The following is a 15,572-nucleotide window of genomic DNA, read 5'->3' as shown; positions in this document are numbered from 1 at the left end:
TAAGTATATTCTGATTGAGTTATTATTTTAAAGGAATTAATTCCCCTAGTATTTTTATTAGTTGTAAAGAAGCAATTTTAGCAATTCAAGATTTTCAAAGTGGCTTAATATATTATTATTTCCAGCTCCTGTGAACACAGAGGGCATCTCTCAGCCTACTCCAGTGATGATGGCTAAGAACGGCAGCACTGTAACTTTGGAATGCTTTGAATTACAAACAACTCAATTTGAACCTATGGTTTGGTACAAGCAAAGTGTTGGCCAGATGCCGCTTCTTGTAGGATCAGCTCAGCATTTTCTGCCTCCTGTACTCTACAATGAATTCAATAATAGCCGTTTCAACATACACAGGGGTTCTGTATCATTCCGTCTGTCTATCTCAAACATTCAGTCATCTGATGAGGCTTTTTATTTCTGTGGAGTCAGGATTACCTTTGAAATACGATTTGGAAATGGAACATATTTGCTTGTGGAAGGTACCCTCAGTACACGCATTACCTGCATTTCTATATACTTTTTCTATCTCAATGTATCTTTGGAATATTGTCATGACATTGAAAATGCATATGATAATTAATGTTTGTGTGTATAAATTAATTTCCAGAAAAAGTTCAGCTAAGGTCCAACATTGCAGCCGTGATCCAAGCCCCAGTATCAGACCCAGTTCACCCAGGTGATTCAAAGACACTGGAGTGTGAAGTTCTCACTGACACCAGAACAGAATACCTCAGAGTGTTCTGGTTCAGACCAGCTTCAGGAGATTCCCATCCAGGAGTCATTTACACCAACAACAGCAGGGGTGGTCAGTGTGAGGGTCGCTGTATCTACAGTCTCTCTAAGAAGGACATCAACATCTCTGATGCTGGAACTTACTACTGTGGCATAGCCACAAGCAGACAAATACTGTTTGGGAATGGAACAGCACTCATCATTGGTAGGTAGTTGTTATTATTTTTTAAACTTGCATCCTTGCTTTCTTAAAATGAAGAGTTATTCTGGCCTCAACAAGATTGATGTGCTTTTGGTATGATGCTAATTCATAGAGTTGAAGTTTAAGGTAAATAAATAATTGTAAAAAAAAGAATATGCAAGCCAGGATAAAAACTTAGTAAAGTATCTTGTAAATTATTAGCATAAGATATCTGAAGAAATGATCATAGTTCTTATACTGCTTATACCTATATTTATACTATTATAATACAATATCTTACTTATATTGCATTCGACATTGTCACTCTGCTTCATTTGCAGTGGAGCCTGTTGATACTGTGCTGGTTGGTTTGGCCGTGGCTTTGGGTTGCTGTGCTGCGTTGATGTTTTTTCTGGCTTGGCTGATCGGCAAGAGGAGAATTACATGTGACAACTACAAGAGTAAGTATCATATTGATTCATGTTGTAACTTTTAAATCTTGATGAGCTGACTTTGTTGATTCTATGTGTGTGGTTTGGTTGATAGTAAGAGACTTGCAGCATGTTATATACCATAGCTGTGAGACCAGACAAAGAAGTGGTCAGGTAAGAGAGATTTTTATGTTTTTGTCCTGTTCATATGTAATAATATTTTGTGTATTGGTTTAAATAACAGACAATACTCCATGAATAATTCTTATAAGATTAATCAAATTCATGAGAATTACAAGCAATTACAGTGAGGAAAAATATTCATAATTTTCACATCCCTCTTTGCTCCCATAGGCTGAGGCTGCAGAGGGTTTGACACATCCAGCCGTCCTGCCGTCCAACTCTGACCCCTCAGTCCTGGTTACTGTGATCTACTGTATCAAACAGAACCATCTGTAGTCAGTTTGTTTCATATTCATTTTGCCCCTTATTGTAACATTTGGTTTTTGAGTTTTATTTTAATGCATTACATTTCTCTGTTCTAAAATGTTTGGATACTTCCATTTTTCTAATTTGAATGCTGGAAATTATGGGATGGATTTATTTAGAAGTAGGTCTATTTTCGAAGCTACTTTTTCATTCTTTCAAATACTGTTCCTTTTTCTTTACCAATCCAAGCCAAACATGTATTACAGTAACACACATCATATAAGGTGATCCTTTTAAAAACGAATAAATTATCTTCAAATATTAATGTGGTTGTTTATTCTCCTTAAAACTCGGCAGATAAGCATTATTACCCGTTTTGTACATATGTTGTGTGCCTGTTGAAGAAACAACTTAAGGGTTACCTTGGCGAAGCCAGACTGTTTAATCTAAAAACAAAAACAAAAATTCTGCAGTTTTGCTGGTCTGTGAGGAGAGTTAAGCAGGACAGATAGACAGACCCCTGTCTGTGGTCCACTAATCAGCCTCTGGGTTTGGGTTAGGAAGTTTCACACAGTGTCAAGAAGCCAAGAGTATTTGATTAACTACGTAATGTGTTATCCATTCAGTTCTCAGCTGATGCAACATGAGCAGAATACATGAAAAGCCATCTTTGCTATTGATCATGCCTACAACAAAATCACAGTTGTGCTGTTATTCCTGATAACAAGCCCTTTGGTTTAGAAATGTATCAGATATAGTGAATAATACACAAACACTGCTACTCTTGGGAGTAAAGTATATAAAACAAAACTTGAACATGTAGTGTCCCACAACACAAATGGACAGCTGTATTATGATCAAGTAATCACACCCAAAGAGCACCCTATTGGGAGCGATGACACATTACAAGTTAGACAGCCAGTGTGTATTCTATTGACTCAGTGACAGCTGAGCATCTCACACAAAATCATATTAATTTCTCCACAACGCATCGCCTCCAGCAGATGTTTGCATTTTAAGAAAATAGTTCAGCTAAATGTTGTTGTAGGGGATAGATTTGTTTTATGTTTCCCTCTGAAGCAGTGGACTGTGCTGCCATCCTTGTCCTGCATATGTTCTACCAACCCCTGCCCCTGGTGAGTTCAGGCAGATATGCTGAAATGGGAAAGATGGAAATCTAGCAGAGCTGTGAGAGTAGGAACAGCATTGCTATTCCAAAGAACATGAACTGTTAAAAGACCTTTTGCCTGTTCACCCTAAGAGATGTAGGTACATACTGTAAATAGTCCTTACTGTTCAAATCCTATGTGTTGTACAGTGTTGTGATTTAAAAGTGTTAAAGCCCTTGCAAATAACTAAACACTTTGTCTGCAGATATCTGAGGTCTTAGCTAAATTGTTAAATGTTCTTGCACACACATTCCTTATCACGTACAGTATATTATGAATCATTTAGTACAATGCATGCAGTTCGAAGATAAATGTATAGATATGGGTGAAAATATATTCTGAGAATATACTTCCTCAAACTGAAAAAAGGAGGAAGTATTGTGGAGGAAGTATTGTGAGTGAAAAGATGTTTGAAAAAAAGCATGACATAAAAGGGCCACAGCCACCAGAGATGAGTACTAGAGGGGAGACACGATGAAAGGGTTGCTTGGGTCCTTTTTTATTCTTGTGCGTATTACCCAAGGTAAGTTTGATTAACATCTTCATATGAAGCTGGCTACATTTCTTATTTCAAATGCAAAATATATTACATATAACAAATTATTAAGCAGTGTGTTTTTAATGTGCGTGTCAAATCTTATTTTATTTTCAGATGTAGTTACTGGGTCAGTGGTCGCTCAGCCTGACCAAGTGATAATTTCTAGGCTGGGTGAGAATGTGACGGTGAAATGTATGGCACTGAAAGACATTTACGAGGATTTATTTTGGTATCAGCAGAGATTAGGACAGATGCCAAGGTGTATATGCATTGCACGGACATATATGGATCCCAACTATTTTGGTGAGTTTAAAGACTCACACATCTCATGTCAGAGAACAGAAGAAGGATTTGATCTGAAAATCAGAAACAACTCTTGGTCAGATGAAGCCTCATATTACTGTGCCATCAGAGACAGGTCCCACTTCATGGATTTTGCAGAGGGAACTTTTATGAGAATAGAAGGTAATTTTGCAGTTATAGTTATATTTGTTGATAATATTTAGGATCAAGTTTCAACCTTTTTATTTATCAGGATCCATTCAATAGAGGAACCATATCAATAGAGGAATAATTTGTACCCAATACTTTAATCTGTACCACAAACAAAAATGTCTCATATTGTTTTATAGGAACAGACGAAACAGAGCAGAACTCTAACGCGGTGACAGTGATCCAATCCCCGACACAAGATCCAGTTAATTTTGTGGACTCAGAACCTCTTCAGTGTCCAGGAGTAAGTGAGACCAGAACAGAAGAGCTCAGTTTGTACTGGTTTGGACCTGCTTCAAGAGATTCTCATCCAGGACTTATTTATACCTTCAGAAACAGCATCAATACTTATGAAACTAGATCCATGATGAAGTGTATGCATGAGCTAGCTACAAGCAATGACAGCAATGCTGCAACCTTCTACTGTGCTGTGAAGACATGTGGACAGATATTGTTGGGGAATCGCCCAACAGGTCAAACTGGTAAGACATTTCACCTGTTTGTCTATATCTGATGCCCACAGTTCAATCTATATATGTCTGTATATATATATATATATATATATATATATATATATATATACATATATATACTGTATGTGTACATGTGTATTTTGTGTGTTTGTGTCTGTGTGTTTGTGTTTATGGACGCGCTCATATGTGTGTATATATTTGTGAATATTTAATAGTTAAATTTTTGTGTATTTTTCATGGCACTATTTTTTTAACTCACTCTGAGTTGAACTATTTTCTCTATAATTTTTCATATATTTTACAGAAGATTCTGTGGCTCACCTGATCCCTGTGTTGGAGGGGGCACTATGCCTCTGTGTCGTGTTGGACATTTATCTCATTTATTTTTATTACAAAAATAAATAATGTCTGAACTGCCAAGGTATTTTTTTTACTAATTTTATAACATAATTTGTAGATGCTGTCATTGGTAGATGTCAAATGAGTCAAAGTCTAATTTTGCTTTAATAGGAAGACCTCCTAAACCTGTCTGGCCAAACACACACATTGGCAGAGAGGCTTCTGAGACGAGGACTAAAAGAGGAAGGAAGAGGGAAGAGCAACAACAGGACAGTCTACACTAGAGTGATGAAGAGCAGCAACAGGACATTCTACACTTGAGTGATACACTCTGTTAAGACTCAGATTTCATTACTTACGGCACATCTGATAAAAACTGTTATTTTATGTATAAAAGCAAATAGCAACTGAATGTTATGATCTGAATGGTCTTTCTGATTAGATTTTATGACGTGTATTGTACAACAGAGATGTTCTTAAGATTTGTGACAGGCACTCTACAATTATTATGCTCGTCTTTTTTTTTAGCATGAAACGGAAAGAAAAAATTCCTAATATCCAGGGAATCTAATGAAGCTGCATGGTTGACGTCTTTAGACCCAAAGCATTTTTTTTGTGTGAAATGTCTTGTATTTTTGTTTAAATAAAAGTAGACAGTTGACAACATGTGTGTTTGCAAAGTCTGTTGACCTTTTGACAACCTGCCCTTACTTCTGTGTTGCTTGTTAAAATAGAGTTGGAATGGTTGAAACAACTGTTCAAAATTCTTAGACCAAGATTGAAACCAACCACTTTCTTGTCCAAAAACAGGTCTGTGATTGCCAAGATATCAGGAACATGCATTGCAACAGTCAGAAGTAATGATCAATACAGTTATGGCAGAGTTTGGTTGTGTGGATTTAATGGGTAGGGTTATGGCAGATGGATAGCTACAAGCTAATGCTGCCTATAGTGAAGCACTGTCGCGATAGATAGTTAAGCAAGCCGCAAAGTGGCACAGCAGTACAGGATGGCAAAAAGGATCACTAAACCCACTTCCCGTCTCTGAAGATCTCAGCCAACCAGCATGGGAGTAGATGCACACCACACACTAACCAGAACAGGAGTAGATGCACACCACACACTAACCAGCACGGGAGTAAATGCACCCCACACACTAACCAGCACGGGAGTAGATGCACACCACACACTAACCAGCACGGGAGCTCTTAAACTAGTGGACAAATGGAACACTAAGAATGTGCTAATCAGATGCATTCATTTTATTTCTGAGTAGCACACTCTTAGCAGCTGTTGAAAGTCTGCTATAAAACTGACAACAGGCCCTGAGTCTGTAATATCTATTGCCTGTAGAGCTGTGGTTTTAGAAAAGGGTGATTTCATAATTTCTGTTTACCACACAGGCTGCTGATTCTGGGATTACAGAGAGGGAGGAAGAAGAGCTCTCTGCCACATGATGTTGTCTACTCTGGTGTAAGACTCTTTTAGGCCAGAGTATTACTCGAGTCTCTCAAACTGCTGTCCTCTCTTATGTCTTCACTGAGTGCTTTGGCTGAAAGCAAAATTCCTGTTATATCAGTAGTCTAGTTTGAACTTCAATCATAATTATGTGATCCACCCACCCCCCAGCAACACACACTTGCACACAAACACACACACACACACACACACACACACGCACACACACAGTATTTACCTGGTAAATATATGGTAAATTATAGTATGTTTTTGGGTAATTACCACAGGTAATAGGTCGATGAGTACAGATAAACTACAGTGGATTATTAATTCTGTTAGTTTGTTTTAATGTGTGACTTTTGAAGGCCTTAAACGATACTTAGATTATAGGTCTGTGACTTCCTTGCCACCGTGTGGCAGTTGAGGTTTTGTTTGTATGTGTGAGTGTGTGTGTGTGTGTGTGTGTGCGCGTGTATGTGTGTGTGTGTGTGTGTGTGTGTGTATGTGCGCGTGTGTTTGTGTGCGTGTGTGTGTTAAACCACAGATACACATGTACATGCTGTGTTCTTTTTGATGTTTTCCACTCTGAGATGTTTCTGTTGCTGACCTGATGAAGCCCTTCTCAAACACCTGAAAGAGCAGACATGTGCTCTCTCACTTTTAGCCCTCTCTTAATATTTATCATAGCTATCATTTCAGCTTGCTTGGTTGCAAATAAATCATTTTTAAATCCATGCTATCAAATGAATTATTATAATCATTGTTTTTAACATCAAATACAATATGTTACTGGAAGTGCATGCTCTGCTTTGTACCTATTTTGCAATTTCATAAAGATTTTTTGACAGACATTATACACAGCCACTTGTGTGTGTGTGTTTTTAAGGTATTGTTGTTCAAATTGTTCAAATTAGTGCATGTTTGTAGTAGCCTATATTGTATTTTCTGTGCACACACGGACCACAAAATTGACAACACAATTTGTTTGTGTTTTTACCGAATGCACAACCACAATGAAAATTTCCAGCAGACTGTTATGTACCACTATAATGTTAGAGCGACACAATACTGATCAATCATGCTCATAGAGCACCTCAGGGCTGGAGTAGGTTAGTATCAGGGGCAGAGCTAGGACTTGAGCCAAGCTACTTGTAAGTTGTTGACGCGGGGTGGGGGGGTTGAAAGAAAGAGACTTGTTGATGGGGGCGGCAGGGTTGAATGGCGATATTGAATGGGGTTCCAGTTACCCAGTAATGGAATTGGCTCCACTCCAGTCAAAAACAACTCAAAAGATTTGGGGCTTTTCAGAAAACATTTGTGGCACGAGTGTTTGTGTGTGTGTGTGGTATAAATATATGTTTGCACATCACTGTGTGTTGCATACCAGTTACCTGTGGGCCACTAGCTCAGAGCCCTTTGGCTGTTTGTTGATCATGCTCTCTCTCTCTCTCTCTCTACTCTCTCCCTCTCTCTCTCTATCTCTCTCTCTCTCTCTCTCTCTTTGAGGCCAGCCCCTCCCCCCCTGCCCTGCGTCCTGCTCTCTTGTTTATTTCTCAGAGCGCTGGTTGCAGTGCATCACTCTCACACCTTCAGTGCTACGGCTTGACCACAGAGGATTCTCAGCCACAGCGTTTTATAGGGCCGTTATTTCCCAGAATCAGCCTCACCTCACTACCCCCCCCCCCCCCCCCCCCCCCGTTTGTGCTTTCAACGTGATACATCAGCCCACTAACCTCAGACCTGCGTGCACAGAGATAGACTAAAAGAGCATGGATGAGGAGACCAGGGCAATACAACTGTGACAAACTACAAAAGAAAAGACTGCAGAAAGACTGGCCTCTTAAGCACGTACCTGAAAACCACACAGGGTCTAGAAGTTTCCAGCCACCAAGCCATCAACAATGTTATTTATATCATGGTGTCACAGCAGACTGGTTGCAAACACCAGTGGAAACTTCACACATCTCTGACCCCTCTCATCTGCTTGTCCACCTTAGTTATACTGTTTTTTTAGATATATTATATATTCTACATTGTGTATTGTGTGTTAATCTCATTTAGTTTTGTGATTGTGACAGGACAACAACATCACGTTAACACTTTACTATAGCGTTTACAAAGCTTTAGCAAAGCATAACTGTGCATCAGTTTTTTTCACTTAAGCAAATGTTTTATCACAGCTTTATTCATTATGGGAAGTTTGTGATTTTCCTCACTCAGTACCATATTCATATTTCAGTAATGAGCCTGTGGTTTTACATACTAGGCTGCAAGCCATTAGTCTTGACAAGCAGAACAGGCAGCCTTCTGCCTTGACCTGCATGACTGTATTCTCCTTTATGCTATCCATCTCTTTCTCATGACTTTTTTTCACCATGCAATTAATTGTGCTGCGAGTACAGGCTCATTTATCAAATATACCATTCAGTTTGAAAGCTTCATATTTAACAGCATTAAATGATTATCAGTGCTGCATGTGTGACCTTGTAGAAATAAATTAAACAGCTTTGTGTGCAGGAGGCAATAGAGACTGTGCATTATACTATATGTATGACTAATTCACCTAACAAGCTTATATACATGTAAACATGAGTGTAAATGAATGTATTATCAATAAGTTACACTTTATAGTACAAGTTGTTTAACAGCATTATAAATGTAAATGACCTCAGACTCCATTTGTAAAATGGTAAGTATATGTCCTGTGCTACTGCAGACATTCCAAGTAAAATGTTTTTTGATAATTATCATTGGTACTTCTAATTATTCAGAAAAGCATGCGTGTGCATGTGTCTTTGCGTGTGTGAGTGTTTCTGTCTGTCTGTCTGTCTGCAAGAGAAGGAGAGAGAATGAGAGTGAGAGAATATGATTCTAGCAGCTGAGCTCTTGATTACTAGCGCCATCTTTTGAAAGATCATTTCAATTGCGGACAGTTTCAGTGCAGGTTTGGTTAAAGTTAGGGAGAATCACACATAGCATCAGACCTTTGTGATTACATACATGGCCATAGGCCATTACAAATATAACAAAGAAACTGTCACAGAATGAGATAGTTGCATCTTTAAATATTATGTATTTATTTATTAAATATTTGAGCAATCAAGAGCGCTGGGTTTTCATGATTTTTCCTGACTTCTAGCGCCTTCTTGTGAAAGCAACACTCGTAATATTTGTTTGTGATCACACAGCTTTGGTTCGGTATGGTGTTAGTCAAGAATCAACAGTAGATGTGCCCCCCCCCCCCCCCCCCAACTCTCTCTCATTCCATATCACTATTTAACTTTTCCATTTAAGACTCAATGCTGCACCCTGTTCCTTTGACTGCTGTCTCAGAACATTTTGTCATTGCCAGAAGAGGGCAGCGTGACCCTGTATTTAAGCACAAGGCCTCTAATAACTCTCTCTGATATGCTATCATTTCATAGTAGGGATGCCAATCTTATTGTAAAGTTTAAGACAGATTGTTGAAGTCTTTGAATTACTAAACAACAGCGATCAATTAAAAACAAAAGCATAAAATTTGCTTGAAAATGAAAATATTCATTCATTGAGAGGTGAAGTGCATTAATGTGTACATGTTAATGTTCAAATATACCATAAACGTATGGTTGTCATTACAACACTGTTGTCCAGATGCATGATGAAACACATAATATGTGAGGATGAAAAAAGAATAGTCTTGTTCTCCCCCATGGTTTTATGGTTCATGTATTATGTTCTGTTGACTCATTTCTGTCTGTATTTTAGTATTATTATTCATGCTGATGCTTTTTCCCCTCATGAATAGGGATGGGTATCGTTTGGTTTTTATCCGATACCGGTACATAACCGATACTTTTAAAACGATACCGGTGCCTAAACGGTGCCGGAACCGATACTTTTTTTTTTTTTTTAAGCGCAAAGCGACGATTGACAACATTAAAGAAAGGCTTTTTTTATTGCCAAGGCAATTTTTTTTCTTCAAATTGAACAATACATTAACTGTTTAAAGTATATTATAAATATGAATACATACAAAACACTTGGCTTCCAACTACAGCTTCAAACTTTTTAACTTCAAACTATGAACATTATATCAACTGTAAACAACAGTTTATAGTATACTTAAATAAATATAAATAAATACAAAAAACAGCTTCAAACTTCTTTTGCAAAAATATGAGCATATTTGCCTTTGGAGTCAAAAATGTATTATTTTGTTTGCATTTATTTCATGAAATTTCACCATTTTATGATTTGTTTATACCTATCTTTTCTATCTTGTTCATAGTTAATCTTGTTACTTGAACACACTGAGTACGAGAAAATGTGTACTGCCCCTTTAAGAGACTACCGTTGGTAGTTTATCTGTCATCTCCGTTTATTTTTCAGTCTTCAGTTGCTGATCTGCCGTTGACTCTTGCCTTCTCTCCCCTCTTTTCACGCAATTATTTTGTTGCATTTGCTGCACGTCGCGATGTTTGAATCTTTTTGTGCGAAATACAGCCACACTTTTGACCGTTTACCTTTCGGTATTTTCTCTGTTAAAAGGTTGATGGCTAGTTCTGTTTGTGCTTGCCTGCTCTTCACTGTCATAAGACTGTTGCTATGAAAACACCAATGAGCGTGAGCGACACAGGACAAAGTTTACATTGGAAGCTGGGGCAGTTTTACATGTGCCCCACGGAATCTGCCTAGCGACCGTGTTCAATTGGCTCAGGCACCGAAATGAAGCACCGAAATCTGCGTTGCATTTCGGTCAGGGTAGGTACCGGTTGCATTGGAACCGGTTCCATATTGGTACCGGTTCTCGGTACCCAACCCTACTCATGAAGGTGGTCAATCAAATTCAACAGTAAATGGCCCAATACAAATGTGGTGGATGTCTTTTTTTGTTATTTTTCCATGCTTTGTTAAATTAAGTATTTATTTCATAAATGTACTGTTAATTAGAAAATGAAATAAAGATGAATTTAGAAAATTATGAATTCATTTATTTGAATGAGGATATGAATTGCAATGTTAACATGGCAAGCTCTACTCAAATAGTGAAAGCACCTGCTGTTGGAAAAGAAGGCCTTGCGCACCACAACAAATGTTACAAATTCACTGTCCCGAGAAAATCTTTCTTACAACGTATTTTTATTGAACAGTAGGTGTCACTAGAGAGCGAACGACGCTTCGAGTAGTGGCCCTTTTTTCAACACGTCTGGCTGAAAAGCTTCAAAGGTTCATGAAGCTTCATTTCGCCATCACTACTAACTATGACGGGAGAGTAAGGAATCTTCATGAAAGTCAGGCCGCGGGAAATCCAAGGTTGTAAATCCGCTGAAGTGCGATACCAGACACCGCGTGAAGGGAGAGTGAGGTATATGTAGGGGCTGTGACAGGTGTGGGTGATTAGGAACCAGGTGAGTGTAAACGCGGTGCAGGTGAGTGAGGATACAGGTGTGAGTGATTAGGAACCAGGTGAGTGCAAACGCGGTGCAGGTGTATGTGCTTGGGTGATTGGGGATCTGAATGCAACTGCTGAGCAGCTGGGAGTTAGTGAGCTGAAGGGGGGGTGGCCGGAGCGGAGCTCCGCAGGAACCTGACACAGGTACGATGTCAAAAATGTCTCCAGTTAACAAGGCAAACTTTACTTTCTCTTTACCAAGTGTTTTTTTTTTCTTGAGCTACTTTTAGGCCTGAATTGTATTGGTTAAAGGCCTTTTACAACTTGATGAATTAGAGAACAGCAGCAATGATTATATGCTGAAATCTCATAACTGAACATATTTAAGATGCTATTTGTTTAGCAGGTGTCGAGGGATAATGTGAGCCGCTTTTGTAACTAGTTTTACAAACTGTAGATGGGGAATAAAACTTGCCCTGAAAAAAAATCTGTCAGAAGAACCGTAACTGTCCCCCTTTTTTTATTTCATAGATAAAAACATTGGATATTTTAATAATTTATTGGCTGCCGATCTGGAAATGTTCCTGGTTTTCATTTCAGAAATTGGTCACCTTAGTAATGAGTTAACACTAACCTTGTATATGTAGTGTGTGTCTGGTGCAGTGCCTGGTTAGCTGAAACCGGGTTGGGAAGTCCATATCCAGACACTGTGCTGACACCAATAGACGCCACTTCGATCTCTTGGGAGACAAAAAATTTACTGTTTTTACAATTTTCTCTGGTTAACCTATAATTCAGATCAGAGCCATGTTTCTCTATCCTGGCAAAAACAGTCCGCCATCAATAGAAAGCTAACCCATGGGGAGATGTCTGTCAACCCACACATATGCAACGCTAATGTAGCCTATGCTATGTGTGCAGAGTGGTTCTATGTATGTCCCCAACTTTCATGTGAAATTAGGCATGAAAGTCTGTTTCAGCTAACCGGTTACGATGCCAGAAATATCTCCAGTTAACAAGGCAAACTTTACCTTGTCTTTAAGTGTCATAGTGTTTTTTTTCCTGAGCTACTTTTGTGTTCCCTCACAATATTCTTGCATTCCCTTGCAATAGTTTTGGGTTCCCACAGAGTAGATTTTGTGTTACTTCATGTTACCTAATTCTTTTGAGTTACCAAGGGAGTGCAAAAGCATTGTGAGGGTATGCAGCACTTTTGCAAGGGAATATACAAATATTAAGAAGTAACACAAACGTATTGTGAGGGAACGCAAAAAATAACTCAAAAAACTAAATTTCACCCCCATGACCCGTAGGGGGCACTATAGACTACACTGAAGAACAACATTATACGTGGCAAAATGAGTCAAACTCTTCACCAATGCTCAATCTATCATTAAATATAATATATTTTAAGGGTTTGTTTACATTGATCTATCTCTTAGTACGTCACATAGCATGATAAGATAGATAGAAAGTAGCTAATCTGGTATCTTTCAAACTTTCTGTGCTGCTTGAAGATGAAACAGGAAGTTACACTACAGTCTTTTGTGATGGGTGTTAAAGGCGGGAAATGGTTTGCCTGCCCACATTTCACTCACTACATACAAGTACATGCTTCAGAGTGAAGACTGTCTGCCTTGCAGTGAAACAACCATCATGATTTCTAAATCGTCTCATGCCATAATTTTTATTTTCAGCATTTCGATGGCAGTTTTGGATACAGGATGTAAGTAGAGTCTGATTGAATAATCTTTTACAATGTAATTTATTTCCTATAATATTTCTATTCTTTTATATTTCTAATTTTAGCAATTCAAGATTTTCAAATTGACCTGATGTATTATTATTTCCAGCTCCTGTGAGCACTGAGGGCATCTCTCAGCTTACTCCAGTGATGACGGCTAAGACCGGAACCACTGTAACTTTGGAATGCTTTCTATCAGAAAAAACACGAACTGATCCTGTTATTTGGTTTAAGCAAAGTGTTGGCCAGATGCCGCTTGTTGTAGGATCAGCTCAGCCACTTCTGCCTTCTGTACTCTACAATGAATTCAATAATAACCGTTTCAACATACACAGGGGATCTGTGTCATTCCACCTTTCTATCTCAAACATTCAGTCATCTGATGAGGCTTTTTATTTCTGTGGAATCAGGATGGTCTATGAAATACGTTTTGGAAATGGAACATATTTACTTGTGAAAGGTACCCTCAGTACACGCATTACCTACATTTCTGACATTGAAATTGCATTGAAATCCCCCAAAATGCATATCATGATAGATGTGGGTATGACATTTTCTTCCAGAAAAAGGTCAGCTGAGGTCCAACATTTTAGCAGTGATCCAAGCCCCAGTATCAGACCCAGTTCACCCAGGTGATTCAAAGACACTGGAGTGTGAAGTTCTCACTGAGACCAGAACAGAAGACCTCAGAGTGTTCTGGTTCAGACCAGCTTCAGGAGATTCCCATCCAGGAGTCATTTACACCAACAACAGCAGGGGTGGTCAGTGTGAGGGCGGCTGTGTCTACAGTCTCTCTAAGAAGGACATCAACATCTCTGATGCTGGAACTTACTACTGTGGCATAGCCACAAACAGACAGATACTGTTTGGGAATGGAACAGCACTCAGCATTGGTAGGTTATTGCCATTATTTTGCCACACTATTTTTTTAGGTGAGGTTAGGAGATATGTTGCTGTAAACTTTCATTAATGATTTTAATTTTACAACACAATCTTTGTTAAAATGAACAGTGATTCTGGCCTCAACAAGATGTTGTTGGTATGATGCTTATTGTTAGAGTCAAAGTTAAAGTTAAATAAATCATTGTAAATATTTGTGAGCCAGAATAAAAAGTAGTACAGTATCTTAGTGTACAATATCTGAACAAATGATCACAGTTAAGAAACATGTTTGTTGCTCTTATACTGCTTATACCATTATTTTTACTATTATAATACAATACATTACATACATTGCATTTGACATAGTCACTCTGCTTAATTTGCAGCGGAGCCTGTGGATACTGTGCTGGTTGGTTTGGCCGTTGCTTTGGGTTGCTGTGCTGCATTGATGTTTTTTCTGTTTTTCCTGAACTGCAAGAGGAGAGTTACATGTGACAACTGCAAGAGTAAGTATCATTGTTAGGTTTAGTTGTAACTTTTGAATGTTGATGAGCTGACTTTGTTGAGTCTACGTGTGTTGTTTTGTTGATAGTAAGAGACTTGCAGCATGTTAGAGATGGCAGCTGTGAAACCAGACAAAGAAGTGGTCAGGTAAGAAAGAATTATGTCTTTTGTCCTGTTCATATGTAGTTATATTTTTGTATTGGTTTAGTTTTCAAAAGGCAGACTCCATATACAATTAATTAATACTCCATAAATAATTCTTATATGATTTATAAAATGTATGAGATGTACATGCAATTAGAATCAGAAAATGCATGAAATGACATTTTTCACCATTATTGTTCTGATACCGGATAGGTAATAAGGAAAATAGTATTATTATAGATTTTCTCCATTTCTTAATTTTCTATGATTTATTTTTCTAATATACATCATCCTTCTTTGCTCCCATAGGCTGAGGCTGCAGAGGGTTTAACTTATGCAGCCTTGAGCTTCTCTAAGAAGGAGACCAGAGGGAGGAGAACTAAGAGGAAGCTGCCACCAGACGCTGTTTATTCTGCCATCCAACTCTGACCACTCAGTCCTGGTTACTGTGTCATACACTATCCGACAGAAGCAACTATAGTCAGTTTGTTTCATATTAGTTTCCTCCCTATTTTAATATTCAGTTTTTAAATTTCATTTTTATGGATTGCATTCCTGTGTTCTAAAAATGTGGGATACTTTCAATTATTTCATTTGAGTGCTGGAAATGGAAGGATGGATTTATTTGGAAGCTGGTCTATTTTTAAAGCTACTTTTTCGTTAATTTTAAGAATGTCTCTGAATT

At 38.2% G+C, this 15,572-nt stretch overlaps 1 protein-coding gene across 1 annotated transcript; it reads left to right on the top strand.

The window, feature by feature from the left end:
- The first annotated feature begins 265 nt into the window (after positions 1-265).
- Positions 266-15,316, top strand: LOC122132945. The gene is made up of 5 exons (XM_042707963.1): positions 266-545; positions 635-934; positions 14,626-14,745; positions 14,832-14,890; positions 15,197-15,316. The coding sequence occupies exons 1-5, from the start codon at positions 266-268 to the stop codon at positions 15,314-15,316; spliced, it is 879 nt and encodes a 292-aa protein (XP_042563897.1).
- The last annotated feature ends 256 nt before the right edge of the window (positions 15,317-15,572 follow it).

The sequence above is a fragment of the Clupea harengus genome, chromosome 6 (assembly GCF_900700415.2).
Source record: "Clupea harengus chromosome 6, Ch_v2.0.2, whole genome shotgun sequence".
In the NCBI taxonomy this organism is placed as follows: Eukaryota; Metazoa; Chordata; class Actinopteri; order Clupeiformes; family Clupeidae; genus Clupea; species Clupea harengus.
Note: the sequence above shows the minus strand (reverse complement) of the source record. Positions and strands in the feature narration are given on the sequence as shown.

Bases quoted from the DNA above. Each gene is read 5' to 3' on its own strand.
- LOC122132945 (XM_042707963.1), top strand. From the start codon at position 266: ATGCCGCTTCTTGTAGGATCAGCTCAGCATTTTCTGCCTCCTGTACTC. The intron at 14,746-14,831 runs GTAAGTATCATT...TTTTGTTGATAG, and splicing joins TACATGTGACAACTGCAAGA to TAAGAGACTTGCAGCATGTT. The intron at 14,891-15,196 runs GTAAGAAAGAAT...TTGCTCCCATAG, and splicing joins CCAGACAAAGAAGTGGTCAG to GCTGAGGCTGCAGAGGGTTT.